General features: G+C 36.9%; 1 protein-coding gene across 4 annotated transcripts in view; it reads right to left on the bottom strand.

The window, feature by feature from the left end:
- Positions 1–10,965, bottom strand: part of LOC149567607 (UNC-50 family protein) — a 59,154-nt gene extending 48,189 nt beyond the window's left edge. For all 4 annotated transcript variants that reach the window (XR_016362446.1, XR_016362448.1, XR_016362447.1 and 1 more), the window contains exons 1-2: positions 10,661–10,965; positions 5,564–5,631 (exon numbers count right to left, since the gene is read on the bottom strand). Coding sequence is in view for 1 of the 4 variants with exons in the window: in XM_089820847.1 (XP_089676973.1) it covers positions 5,564–5,631; positions 10,661–10,747 (155 nt within the window). In the remaining 3 variants the exon portion in view is untranslated. The remainder of the gene's footprint in view (positions 1–5,563; positions 5,632–10,660) is intronic.
- Positions 10,966–15,810: the final 4,845 nt, after the last annotated feature.

The raw sequence follows: 15,810 nt of genomic DNA, 5'->3' as shown, positions 1-15,810 counted from the left end.
CATTTCATCAAACAAATCATGTGTATTATCTGTGTTGTCGCATAGATAGAAAGATGGATATGAATATTGAAGGAGAAGCAGCTTTTCAGACTACATTTCAAGTGAGCAAAGATGAGGAGAATGATGTTGCCCATCTCTTAATGTCTTAAAACATGAACCATTCGAGGAGAGTGTTCACATGGCTCCCCTTCAATCGGATCTGCAGTCTTATGACCAATTCGAACTCTTGAATAATTATACCATTGGGAATACCTCGCCATGGCAACCCCCTTAGCAATCATTGCAGAATTTTTTTTCTCTTCGAACTACAAATATTTACACTCCTTTGTGCTTAAAAACATTAAAATGACGCCTATAACTATCACCAGTAACAACAAAATGAATATCAATGCAACCCCGATGAGATGAGGTGCACAGATATTCATGATCTCACTATTCTCTTTACACCTAATATGTCATAGCAACATGAAAATAAACTCAGACTGCCTTCAACTAATATGGTTTTCTAAATATGCAGCAGGAGTTGTTATTGGTGAAATTATTCAATCTAGACAGAAATGCTATGCTTTCCAGCTGGTGTAAAAGGCTTTTCAAGAGACATTAAAGAGCTACACTCATTTGTCCGTCCATGTACTGAATGTGACACCTTCATAATGAAGCATCAGACGAATTTTATGAGCCGATCAAAACAAAATGCTCCAACCATGATAATTTTTGAGTCAATCATTTCAACACAACTTTCCTTTAACCATGTCCCAAGATCGAAATCTACTCTGATACAATATTAAAGATATGATCCATTAATCTGTTATGTAACTTGTAATAGCACTAGTGAATATTTTATGTGTTTTCCAAGTTACTATACAAATGAATATATATGTGATATAGAGAGGCATGTCTCTTGAAGAGACATGTCTCTTTAATATATTAACTTACATTAGTTATAGTTATAACACAATGTAATATACCCTCAATAAATTATAATGGTTATATATATATATACACACACACACTCTTAACATAAGTTAATTATTCCATATATAATATTTGACATATATTATTTATATATCTCATATATATAATATAATTCATCCAACATCATTATAACATTAACACAATCAAAAAGAGCAGAAAACTTGGTATATGTGCATTACAACTTGTATCTTCTCACGCACAAGACTAAAGAATACAAAGAAGGGGAGACAAAGAGGTGGGATGTAGATGCAGAGTTCACAGACTTGGATATTTCTACTTCTTCGCTTACAGTTGAAGACTTTGAAGATTTTGATGCCCATACTATTGTTGTTGGTGCTTATCCCATTGGCCTTAGCTCTATTGCTGAGTCAACTAAAGTGGAAGGACTATGAGAAGAAGAAGAAGAAGAAGATGAAGATGAATATTAAAATTAAAATTTTATACATTATGATTACTTGACGTGAAGTTGAAACAATGATACTTGAACTTGCTGTTATGATTCATGGATAATGATTTACTTTTAAGTTTTAATGTTTTGAATCTCTAATGTTGAACTTGAAAATTGAAATATATGATGTTATGATCTTTACTCATGATCCTATGATTACAACTTATGTGTTTAAAGTTTATGCCTATGGTGTTTTTGTTGTTTAAATGATTAACTTAGTTTACATCATATGATTTTATGATACTCTAAGCTTCTAGGCTTCATATATATATATATATATAATTTTTTATAATTTTTATATGTTTTTTGTACGAATTAACCCAAAAACCTTTCCAAAATTTTGCCATGAACCCGTATTTCAAACTGAACTCGAACTGGTAACTAAGATAAATACATCACACCAAATATTTATTGTGTAAGGAAAAACAAAGGAGTTCACGATAACGTTTTTTTCCAATGTTTTTTTCCCAAATACATCAACAATAGAAGTATCCCAACAAATAACAAATCCCAAGGCCGCCTATAATAAAATGTGCTCCCAGAACTCTTCAAATATTAAATCGAGTCCTTGACAAAATGATGTCAATAACAACTCAAAAATATTTGCTTGTTTTAGAAATATTTTCCTTGGAGAATAGTCATCCCCTTATAATATTTATGGTGGAAGAAAAACAAATTATTAAAGCATTATTTGGGACAAAATTAAAAATTTCACCTCAACTATGCATTATAAACCTTAGCAAATCAAAAATAACTATTTTATGCCAAACTCAAACTGCTAGTTGTTGTAATCCATATTACAACAATTTTATTCCCAAACATGAAGTATTTCTCTTTATTTCTGAAACTCTAAATCCTTACAAATTTATCTTCGATGAAAGCTTTTCCGATTTCCCTTCTAAATCTCACATGCTGTCAAAAGAACCAACTCTAGGAACTTGTCTCAGATAAAACTTCACAAGCGGGCAGGAAAACCAACTCTGATAACACTGGAATATTTGAATGCAACAGATTTTCTATTATCCAGTAATAAAACCCAGAAAATACTCAGATAAACAACCTCAGAATTATTATTGCATTATAATAACCAGCAATACAATAACATAACATAATCTAATCTTAAAAACAGCAGTACAGTCATATTGGAAAACTAAAAAAGAACCTGAAATGCAACTGTGGACTCCATCATGAATCCACCATTGAAACTAAACAAGGTTTTCGTCCAAACCACCAAGAAGCCTGAAGGTTTCCATCTTCAGGTTCTGAAAATAAAAGTTATTAGCTTTCCAAGTTTCTCCAAGAGATAACTGAAATCCAAGCATCCTGAAATGTATCAAATCTTCTTCTTTTAATGCCCAAGCAGGGACACTTCAGCTTCCCCCTTTCTGTCTTTCCACCTTCTTCCTCTTTCATCATCTTTTCCACTTGTAATATTAAATGACATTTTCATAGTCTGCACTCAGCTCCCAATTTAGTCTTTTTTAATAGTTTGGTTTGGACCCCTTTTGTTCTAATACCTTATATAGCTCAAGCAACTTCTCAGTACCTCTCAAGTCACTTTCCTTGCCTCTGCTCTTTAGCATAGTCCCAGTGTTAGGAAAATTGCAGCACAAAATCCAATGATAGCCCTCAATATTGCTTACAAGCAAATGTGAATGAAAATCACACGTCCCAAAAAGACTATGAAAATAGATTGACAGTGCATCTAGGAGCCAAAGCAACTGAGATAGAACTTCAAGAAGAGGAAAAACAGACAACAAGAATCTCATAGAACACCAGAGGGATACGTGACAATTTTGTTGCTTTCAACATAGTGGCAATTTCATTTTTGCCACTTGCTGTAACAGGCGATTTCACTGTAGACGATTAAATACCAGTGAAACCCGGGGAATCACACCCCTCCAAAAAAAAACTAGAAGTACCCGTCCCTAGGACATCCCTGCACCAAGTACTTGGAATACCCCCAAGTAGCCCCACCTCCACCATTTCACAACCACACTGTCATTCAGACAAGTACTTGAAATTCTATTTGAATTTTGATTTTTGAATGTTACTATTGGGTATGTACTGTGTTACTATGCTAAATGTTCAATGGTGCTGGTTCTTGTTGCAATTTTGCCATGTTTAAGCATTTCAATTTGGTATGCCATGCTAAGCCGTCATTTCATAATATCTAGCATTTCAAGTTCTATATGTATAGTATACAACAACGCCCTGGCCCCCAGTGTTCTACCCCAGCTGTCCTGAAATTGAGGCCCTTTGTTCCCCCATTCTGGAAACTCATCCCAGCATCCCGACGTACCCCAGCATTGGTGTCACACTGCAAAATACTTAGTTTATAAATCTTCTCTCTCCTATCAAAACTTGAAATTTGATTAGGGTGACAAACCAATCTCATAAGAAGAAAGAGAAGAGCTTAAGAGCTAAGATGGTAATGCCATTCCAATGTTGTAAAACCAATGGACTTCTCAAATCCCATAAAACAAATTGTTCCATCCTTTCTTTTGTCCATTTGGGTCCTCGTTGTGAATGTTGTTGGAGTTGATTGGGAATTCATGGTCGGGACTAATTTTGTCTGTGGATTCAGACAGGACACCAAATTTTTCTTTCAGATTTGTCTGGAACCATTCCCAAATTTACGACTAAAACAATATCAGCAAAGTTGGCGTTTTAAACATAGAGACACTGGTTAAATTATTAAACAAATATTAAAATTTTACAAGAAAAAATAACCAGTTCCAGGAATTTAAAAGTTAAGAAAATTGATCAAAACCTAGACGATTCTTGATTACAATTGGTTTTAAAATTAGTGTCACCTGTGGATTCATACAGGATTCACAAATTTACACAGGTGATTCCAGGGGGATTTCAAAAAAAATCAAAGTTCAAGAAACGTGGTGGAAACAAGGGTGCTGAGAAGATGACACGATGTTTTTTTAATTGCTTTATTGTATTGAAAAGAAGTTGACAAGCCTTAAAACCCGATAAAGAAACATGACAGGGGAAGTAGTCCATGTTTTATCCTTGATCTTTTCTTTTTCCATTCTTCAAATCCGCTTTGTTCTCTAATGTTGGAACAGATGGCTTACCTTTGCTTTTTTTGAAAACAGCTGTTTATTGTGAAAATTTATTGAGTATTATACCAGTGAAGACCGCGACGACGCTGATTTAGGAATTGTACTATTCTAATGTTGAATAAAGAATATCTGTCATGACATTCCAATTTGACAAGTTGTTGAATTAATGTTGACCGTATTTTATATATCTATAACAATTTTGATTGGCACATGCATGATATGTAGTAATCCGAACTTCATTCCTGTTTCAATGTATCCATTTATGATTTTTTAATATATGCTTTGTATGGGATATGCCCAACACCTAAAATACCTTTGCTTTACTGGTTTATCATAACCACATACCCATACCTGTAACTGATTCTGATTCAGCAACTTAGAATTTAACTGTTATATAAGAATAAAAACATGTCAGCAGAGATTAACACAGCACATAGACACATCAACGGGAACACCGAATGTATGCTTCCAAGATATGAGAACAAAATCTATAACATCATATTCAGATGATAATGAAACAAGGAAAAGCTTGATTTCATTTAAGAATATGATCTGCTTATGAAAACCCTAGATACAACAATCATTTTTTATTGGATACTCTTTTTGGCCAAACTTGAAAAGTAAGCTGGCATATGTACTATGTATGGTCATAATGGATGTCCTCTAGGAGATCAATTTATTCTTCCATTTACATGAAATGGTTGATAATTGAATGCTTCAAAAAGAATTTAAATTTTGATGTTATGAGGGAATTTCATTGGTAGTATATTTCTTCATTCATTAAGCAAACAATGTATTTGAATTCAAACAGTTAGCAACATAGCATATTAAAAGTTTGCAAAACAAAGACAATATCCATATATCCTGTCATTTAGATGTTTGATTTCTTTGATGCCAATGTTTCAATTTAATATGCAACTAAAGGATTCACATTCATTCAATTAGAATCTGCTTAAGCTATAGTGATGGCATTTTCTCATCATATCACTAAATGATTTCATAGAATACATCAGGCTTATAGTTGATAAAAAAAGTAAACCACATAGGTTTGACCAGTGCTTACACCACTTTAGGTGATGTGCAAAGGTGAAGCATTTGCCAAAAAGTGTACTCAATATCCATCTGTCGCCACTGCAATCAACAAATGTGCAACACCAAATATAAGAAATATCAGCTTAGCTATACTAAAAAATGTAATGAAGGGACATAAGTCACAAAGTGGTCAATGAATTCAATCGATCAATCTACCACGGATTCAATTGCAACCAGAAATCAATGTGACCAAAAATAAACATCGACGACATATCAAAAGAAAAATACTACCTTTCCATCTGCTGAACAATAAATGAAATAAGAAAACAATGATGTGCAAATAATAAATAACATTTTTGTATCCTGACAAAAACTATGTACACTGAACTGTGCATCACAATGTGAGAGACTGACTCTGGCAAGACAAGAACAGATAATGAGACGTTAGCAATTAGATAACATATGAGGATATAAGTTCTCAAGAGAACAAGCACGCAGTTATTGTATTCCATGAAATAATTAAAATTGTTGATGCATTAACACTCATTGATTATACTTTCAGATCTATTCAGCATGACTTTCGTGTAATCTATTATAAACATAATTCCCCCAATCTATATATTATCCTACTGGAATGGAGCAAACTCCCAGCAATACATTTGATATGATAATAGTGGTTTCAATTTCAAGAGACTGACATCATTAAGCTTCACGGATAGTAGCACATACTAAGACTCATGTTGCAGCTCAAAATATAGCGAGGTCTCAGGTAATGAAACATACTTCTGCTAGTATAATCCTAAACCCTTAGTGACAATGAATAACAAACAAGACCAACATTAAACACCAAAAGGATCTAACTATTGAAATCAGAACATTTGAACTTCACAAAAAATTAGGAAGTTGACCTTGCATGTGAAAATAAAATAAAGCAGAAGTGCAGAATACACTTCCTACGCTAATCTTTGAGACGAGGTGCGACCAAAAAATTTAACTGATCATTAGTTACAAGGAAATAAACAAAAGAAACATATGATAAAACACTGATTTACATGTGGAAAACCCTTTCAGGAGAGAAATACCACACTCCACAGCAACCCAGTGTATTATTCAAATGTCAACAATTAATTCACTTGCAAAATCTAAGCCTTTATAGGAGCATCAGCAACAAGAGATCTGAAGCAATTCTAGGAGTGTAACAATACTGACAAGATTCACTATGAAACTTCCATCTCAAGCACCTCAACAATGAGGTAAAAACATCCAAAATGTAGCAACCAAATCACTAATCAAAATCCATAGCCCAAATCCCAGGATGAGGTCCATACGCTAAAAATAGCATCTTCCTTCCACCTACCATAAACTCATCATAATTAACTCACCAACATGTTGCTCCAATTTAGCTTGCAAGTATTCAGCATGGTACTGTAGCCAAAAAAGGATTCATGAAAGCATGTATGATCTTCGTTATTGTGGAATTCCTAATCAGTACCTAAAGAAAATTTTCCACCATCTAAGTTATGTGTCACTCAATTCAGTGAAGAGTAACTTTCCATAACAGGTTCCTTGGAATGGATAGACCTGCCATTTCATTATATTCTGTCCCTAGGACACTCTTCACTGAATTGAGTGACACATAACTTAGATGATGGAAAATTTGCATGTGGGTTGTGTTAGATCTAGTCAAACTGCATCACAAGAAAGGGTTGGATAAGGTGGTGGGGTTTGTGAGTGATACACTGACTTGCTAAGGACGTAAGGCCAATTCACTCTTTTAGAAGTATGCGGAGACAATCTCATCATTCTCCTTGGACCTATAAGATATAATTTTGCATCAAGTTGTTACTTGTTATGACAATATTCTAGGTGTTACAAGTTCATTCATCCTGATCCTCCTAACATGGTAGGAATAAAGGAGAATCAGTCAATAGACTCAATACTGGAACTCGGGAAATTCATTATGTTCAATTCTTGGCCTTAGCTAAAAGAAATAATGGTCAAACTTCTTAGCTTAACCTGCAGTAGCAGAAATTGGTCCCTTGAGAGCTTCTACCACGGAGACAACTAATTACTTGGCATCTGTTGACAAAGATGAGGGGCACAATGGAGCACCAGTTTCAAGTGGTGGTGCTAGTGGTGATAGCGGTGATAGTTGCAGATCAACTTGAAGCTTCTTGCCCTTGTGGCTTCGGTCTATTCCTTCTAGTTTCTTACATCAAAAAAATTGTTGTTTGGTTATCTCTTGCTTTTGTTTCAAGCTTAGGTGGCTCCTTTCAATTTTAAGTTTTGTTACCTAGTAATTCTGCTTTTTAGTTGATGGCTTCTCTAGAATCCCCTGAATTTTAAATAAAAACAAAATTGAGCCCCGATGGCAAAGGGCACCACAATCAGGATACCAAATATCCTCTTGTTCATGACATCCTTTATGACCTCTCTGGTGCTATAGTGAATTTGGAAAACTAAAACACCAATGCTTAGCCTTGCATAAAAGCAAATGATTGAACTCCAACAGAAAGAGAGCTTATGAGGTCTTCGGCTTTAGACTGTGTTGGTTTTGTGCAGGCACCTTCTCACACAGCTTCTTGAGACATTCATCTTCATCCGTGAACAACTTCAACCCAGTGATGGCTCGTTCTAAGAACAAACACAGGACGTCTATTTTAGAACTCGAAAAACTCATCCTCCTCTCATGGACAACTTAAAACCACTGGCAGATCCTTGAAGTTGTAACCACAAACACAATAGGCATACTTTACAGAATGACTGTGGTGGTGGTGTACACCAGCAATCTACACTCTAGTGGTGACTGAATTGTATCAAACAAATAATTGATATCAATAGGTTACTGGTGTTCTGTTGGTTTTGGTAGTTGCTGGCAAGGGCTTACAGTGAGCACTATTGTCTGTATTCAGTCAGCTAGCCTGCAATTGTCATCTTGATACTATAGCTGTATCTTCATGATTCTTTACAGAAGCAGTTTTTGCAGTTATGCTTGGGTTAGTGCTTTCCCTGACAGGAAGATATTGATTATAAATGGTTGATAGCACTATCTATCCAGTACTTTGCTAAGGGCCATAGATTTCATAAGCAGTTGAACTCGCAATATTATAAGATGTGAAACTGTTTTTATGATTCATGCAAGTGCAGCATACCCACCAAGCTCCCCTGAATCAGCAAAATCTCGCACTCCTAAGAAAGCAGCATAACCCCTCCCAGGCACAAATCTCATAGATCATTACAGAAATGCAAAATTCAAAATATGATGGCAAACTTCTAGGATGCACTTTCTTCTAAATTTAGCTAATCAATTAGAAATTTTATAGTAATGATCGCTGAAAATAAAATAAAATGAAAAAAAAACACTTGTTTGGAATAAAATGGCAGACAAAAACAGTCAATTTCTCATACTAAAGATTTATTTGTACTGATTAATCATTATACCATTTAAATAAATTCCTTAAACTTGTAATATTCAGAGTAATTAAAAGTTTAAGGCATAACAATAGAGTCTAGACTCTAGACAAATCTCCTTGGAAATATCAATTTAAAAAGTACAATGAGATTATAGCAAATCGAAATTCAACATTTGATGAGGAACCCATTATTACAGCAGTTTGCTATATTAAACACGGTGCCCATCTTATAGCAGCAGCATAAGCTAGTGGCAAGATACAATATGTAAGAAAGTATGTAGTTGTGCAATGCTTACACTGTTGAACTGGCCTCTGGAACCTTGTTTGTACCCCCTTGGAATTGGAGAATTTCTCTGCAACCAGCTTTTAAAATGGGGTACCCTAATTAATCAAGGTTGGCATTTGAGCCCCAAACCTTAACAGGTAAAAATGAAATCAACTTAATGAAATGACATCAACATATAGGATAATGGAAAATTTTGTTAAACACAATACTTCTCAGGACAAGACACCTGTGGTTTGTGGAGAACCAGCATAACTAAACGAGAATCCATAATATATAATCGTTGGGCATCAACAATAGAAACCCTATCTACAGCACTAGTTGAATTTGACCAACTGCAGGAAACTTAGGTTGCAAACTGCGAACCACACAAAACATTCCCCCACCCCCACCTACCGAATTCTTTATCTGTGAGCTGTGTCACCAGAGTTATCGTCTTACGAAGTACACAAAGGTGATAATGCCAATGCTTTAGCATTCAAAAACCTAAGGTGATTCTTCCCCCCTCAGGTCACCAGAGTCGCCTGGGCCCTGGGGAATGGCATGCACCCCCAAGAATTTCTCCACAGCCAAACTTGCATCTTGGATGACCTATTAGGCACAGATCAGCATCTAGGCACCGAGTCTCGGCGTCTCAATGTCAACATAAAGAAATAAATCAACACAAACTAAAAACAAATATCGTCACATATGGTCCTGCCTCTGTGTCCATGCCTGATGTGTCCACTCCGTCCATCTACAAACACCTGAATTCCAAATGTCAAAAACTGATGCAAAAGACTGTTCCGACAAGTCCCAAAAAGTCTGGATATTTTATGAACAAAGAAATGTCCAACATCGGAGTTCCATAGAAAAAATAGATAGTGTCCCCTCTTTCACTGACTTTCTAGAAAGAAATGTATCTGCCAAAGATATAGTTGGTTCAAAATTCATCGAATCTAATGACAAAGTATAAAAGATTAATGTGTCACTGAAATGGCAACCGCTCACAAGAGTACGACCCAGATTCCATTTCTCTTCAATCAAATAAGGCAAAGCAAAAGCCCATCGAAAATGTAGCAAGGCAATGATATATAGCGTAATAACGGCGTAACAAGCATGGAACACATAGAAGGATCACATGGGATTTAAATATCTTACAAAGGGTGCATGTTTACCTAAGAGTCGCAGAATAAGGGCGGAATACAAAATCAAGCCTGTCTTCTTTGTGGAAAGGTGTCTTGTCTGATGCAAATTTATTTGTCCGTTTAAGTACAACACAAAATACAAAAACTTAGCAGCAATTTCCAAAATTCTGGTGAATTGCCATAGTATTTCTTAAATCAACCGTAAAGTAAACGAAGCAGAACTCCGGATTCACATATGCATTTTATCCTGGCAAAAATTACAATGGCGAAACTTTGGAAAACAAGATCGATTTGATAAGACACACCTTGATAATTCTGCGAAGGTAGTGAGGAAACAAGGGACTTTGTTTGTAAGTGGAGGGCGGACGCCCCCTCGAAAATGTTGGCAGCATGCTTAATTCTATGAGAGGAATACTTCTGCAAGACACTAGATCGAATCCGAGAGTCCCCTTGGTGTTTCTTATTTCTTGCCAGTGCCAGCACAGAGACAATTAGATTTCGATCGGGGTCGGCATCAAGCGACTTGTTCAGGTCGAGGGTTCCAACTGACGTTACTTCAATCCTTTCTTCTCTCTAGTTCGCTTCCAACATAATTGTTTCTTCATCGTTTGAAGGCGGGTGGTCAAAGGGACATTTAGAATGGCCATGCAAAATTTTTAAAACGAGTCCTTGGTAGTAATGTGCCCTCCTCCACACTTAAGTGGTGACAGTCATCTGTATGGTAGTAATAACTTCGATGAGTCTGTCAGTTACAGCCCTACCTCCACACCTCTCGCTTGGTGCCCATATCTTTATGTGCAAGAACTTTTGAGGGCCAAGAGGAGGTTGGAGCTCCTAGAGGCTAAGGAGCAAGAAAGTTACCGCAATATACAGGTGCTAATTGCAACAAATAAAACTCTTGCAGATGATAACAACACTTTAAAAGCTCAAATCTCAACGCTGCAAGAAACACTTTTAGCCGGGAAGCTTGAATGGCAGAATATGAAGGATGAATGGAAAAACCTGAATGTGACATTGGAAACAAACAAGGTCATAGCAAATACCGAGTCATCTCATAATAAGGAGAAAACGATTCTTCACACTAGTTTGCCAGGAAAGGCAGATGGTGAAGAGAAGAGAAGGAGTTTTGCAGAAGTCACCAAAACTTGGGACAAAAACAGCAAACACCCTGATATGGCAAGAGAAGAGGCAAAGATTCGTGTGAACACGCAAGACAAAGAGGTCAAGGAAAGGCAGCTTAGGGCATCCAATATAATTATCAAGGAGATAAAAGACTATGGGGAAGGCGAACATACCCTTGACCTAACGAGGGATTTCCTACAAGATGTGTTGTTGTGGCAAGGACAAATCTGCCAAGCTTGGAGGGTTGGCAAACCACACGCTGAGAGAAATAGGCCAATCAAGGTAGTCATGCTCAGCATTAGTGACAAACAAAATCTACTTAACAAAAAACAGCTCTTGTGGGGTTCTCGCTTCGTTTTAGAGGAGGATTTAACTATGAGACAGCAAGTAGAAAGAAGGATGGAAATGGAAAAAATCAGAACAGTTAGAAATGAAGGCAAAAGAGCTTGGATGTTCAAGGGAAAAGCAGTTATTGCTCATTTTGGCCACCGCTACAATGAAGGGCAGCAAGAAGGCAACAAAGGTGCAACAACAAACACCTTAACAGGCAGCGATACAACAAGATCCATAATCACACCTAGCGATAATAACTCAACTTTGAGTCTTTCGCGTCAAAATAAATAGCAATCAAGCTTAACCCAGGCGTCCTTAAGTTTAGTTTGTTGGAATTGCAGAGGTTATCCGTGGAGACGTGGGCCTGGGTTAGGGCCTATTGCGGAAGGCAAAGACATTATTTGTCTCATAGAGACACATGAGCATGAGGGATGTAAGACCCCATTGTTTGAAGGCTACTGGAAGATGGCAGTGTGGAATGAGGCAGCGGGAAATGGTAAAGGTTATGGAGGTATAATGGTTCTAGTAAAAGAAAAAGAAGGTCGTGTCATTCAGCTGGAAAAGACTGATTCTAATAAACAATTTATATGGCTCAAAATCGTGGAAAATAACACTCTTCTCAGGATTGCAGCTTGTTACTTTGCTCCACAAGTATCTAAAATTTATAAAAAGTGTGGTTTAGATCACAATGACCCTTATGCTACGTTAAAGAAAGATGTTGTTGTTTTTTCACAACGTGGGGATGTCCTTCTCGTTGGAGATTTCAATGCTAGGACAGCAAATTGGCAAGCAAGTATTTTCAGCTCCGAAGTAAATGATAACCCTATTTGGCTCACAGAAGAGAGAAATCATCCATGGGATAGAATATCCGAAGATGCTAAAGGCTGCAATCATTTTGGGGAAGAATTGATCACTTTGTGTGGCACATTTGATCTAATAATCTGTAATGGTTTGGCTAGATGGGCTAAGTCGGGCAATTTCACTTGCAACACATACAACGGGGCAAGTGTGGTAGACTATGTAATTTGTTCGCAGCATTTGTATAACAATATTGAAGAAGTTGAAATTGGAGAGCACATTTAGGATCTCAAATCAGATCATAGACCACTGTACGTAAATTTGTATTGGGCAAAGGATAGACCGAATTGGGGCAAAAATCCAAGGCCCTCAACACCCACCTTCTCAGGGCAGAATTTTGTTAACTTCAGAAAATAGTAACACTTTCAGGGCTACTCTTGAGGAACTTTGTATGGGACACCCTATGTATAAGCATGGTGTTAATAGTCATGATTTATCAAATCTGATTCACAAGGCTCTTTCAAAATGCAAGAGAGCAAAAAATAGAAAATCTGAAACTAATTGTTTTCCAGCCAATGCATGGTTTGATAAGGAATGCAAGAGGGCTAGGAGAAATCTAAGGGAGTCAAATAAAACTAACCTTGACATTAAGACCTACAAATAGATCCTAAAGAAGAAAAAAATCGATTTTATGTCCACAAGGAGAGAGGAGCTAATTTTCTTGGGCAGAAATAACCCCAAACGTTTTTGGAAAGAACTCCAACCAAGGAGGAAGCAAACTGAAAATAATATTACTGCCACCCAATGGTTTGATTATGCTAAGAAACTTTATGAACAAGAGGGTGGAGTGGGACAGCCACCTTTGGTCAATGATACCACAAATATTTTTACTGTGCAAGAGATAGAGACAGGGATTAAGAAGTTGGGTGGAGGCAAAGCAAAAGACCTTGTTGTGCTTCAAGCTGAATATTTGAAGTGGGGTATGAAAACTCTTGCACCGCACATCACTGAAATCTTCAACAAAATCTGCCAGGAAGGGTTTCCGAAAGATTGGACAATCAGCCTTGCAATACCACTTTTTAAGAGTGGTGATGTTAACAATCCCTCCAACTACAGGACTATAATGATCAATCCCCTCTTTGCTAAACTTTTTGGCAGTATGATAGAAACTAGGATCAGCAAATGGGCAGAAGAAAATCATAAACGTGCTAAAGGGCAAGCTGGTTTTAGGCCAAAGCACTCGACAGTGGATCACTGTGTCACTCTGAGACACATTATTGAAAAAGAGTGGGAGAAAAAGGAAGAGGTTTTTTGTTGCTTTGTTGACTTCAAAAAGGCTTTTGATACCGTTCCGAGAGACAAGCTTTGGTTGAGGATGGAAGAATTGGGGATTCCTAGGCATCTCAGAGCTGCTGCTCATAGGATGTACGAAGAGGTGAAAGTCAAAATCAGAACTTCAGATGGCATTTCAGAATGTTTTAGGAGCGATATCGGGGTCAAACAGGGCTGCCCTTTATCCCCTACTTTATTTGGTTTATATATTGACAAACTGGAAGAGTGGTTAAACACGCAAGAGCGTGAAGGCATTCAGCTAGGGGAATTTGTTATAAAGCTACTCTTATATGCGGACGACCTCATTTTAATTGCCAAATCTGCTTGTGGTTTGCAAGACCATCTATCTTCTCTTGAGCGCTTTTGTAGAATGGTGGGGATGCAAGTCAATATCAGCAAAACCAAGGTTATGATTTTCTCTAATAATAATAAACAACATCAACATGAATTTTATTACAATGGAAGTGTTCTCGAAGAAGTTGCGGAATATAAATACCTTGGCATCAATTTCAACAAAAAACTAAGCTAGTCTAGCTGCAGGTATAAAAGGACATTAGGTGGATGGAAGGCTTTCTACGCTCTTCAGAATAGGTGCCGTGAAGTGGAGTTGTGGGATTGGAAAACTATTCAAACCTTGTTTGGTCTTCTTGTGCTGCCAGTTGTTCTTTATGGGTGTGAATTATGGGCCAGCAGCACTACTATAGCACAATGGAAACAAATCGAAGGAATCCAAAAGCGCTTGATTACAAGCAAGTTTAAAATTAAAAGCACTGTTCCATATGACATCATGCTAAGTGAAATGGGGGCTGCGCCTATTGAGGCACTTGCTATGGTTCGCCTTTTAAGCTATCTAAAAAGAATCGAAAAAATGGAAGAGGATAGATGGCCGAAAGTTGTCTTTAGTGACACACTATGTAAGCGAAAAAGGACATGGATGCAACAAAACATCAAGTGGATGAGTAAATGGAATATTCATTTCAATATGTGCCCCACAAGTAATAAAGAAATAAAGGTCTTTGTTATGGAGAAATTCTACAAGAGAAATTGGGGAAGCGAGATTGGGAGGAAGAAACTATATTATATAAATGAGTTCAACCCCACTTGTGATCAACTCGAAAAAGTGTACATAGGAGCCAACATTTCTTGGAGAGCTAAAATTCTTATTGCTCAGCTGAGAACCAACTCTCACCAACTTCGTTGTGAGACCGGGCGTTGGAAGAGGCCAAAGGAGGCTTGGGAAGAGAGAATTTGCAGATTTTGCAATTCTGGGAAAGTGGAAACTGAACAACACTTTATTCTAGAATGTGAGGCCTACAAGGATAGCAGGGATAAGTTTGCGGATACTATATGTGACAGTTCTTGGCATAACCTGTTCAACGAAGAGTACATTGAGCAATTGGGGGGGCTCATCATTAGTCTACACAAGAGGCGAACAACGCTACTTAAGTCTGCTTGAGTTGTCTTGCTGTCCCATAGGCTATTTTTGGCCTCGTGGACGTTAAAATTTTATCTATCTATCTATCTTGGAGCACCCCGACTGTGTTGAGCTTCATTACACCTCTCACTTAAAACATTCATTAGATGAAAAACATGTCAGACATAAAAGCACATGGATGAAGTAAAATGACAAATGGATGCTAAAATAGGATATCAACATCCATACTTGCTCGGATAATATTAAAGAAATAAATAAGTTTGTCATGAAAAAATTTTACAGTATTCTATGGACAAGGCACATTGAGCAGAAAAAATCTTATTACATTAAACAATTTAACCCCACTTGTAGTCATGAGGAAAAGGCCTATATAAGAGCACATATTAATTGCAGAGCAAAAATGTTGATAGTGCAACTCAGAACTAGTTCACAATG

Source organism: Cupressus sempervirens, chromosome 3 (assembly GCF_028749045.1).
Source record: "Cupressus sempervirens isolate cs-2001-9-10 chromosome 3, ASM2874904v1, whole genome shotgun sequence".
Taxonomy (NCBI): Eukaryota; Viridiplantae; Streptophyta; class Pinopsida; order Cupressales; family Cupressaceae; genus Cupressus; species Cupressus sempervirens.
This window is presented reverse-complemented; position numbering and strand designations above follow the sequence as displayed.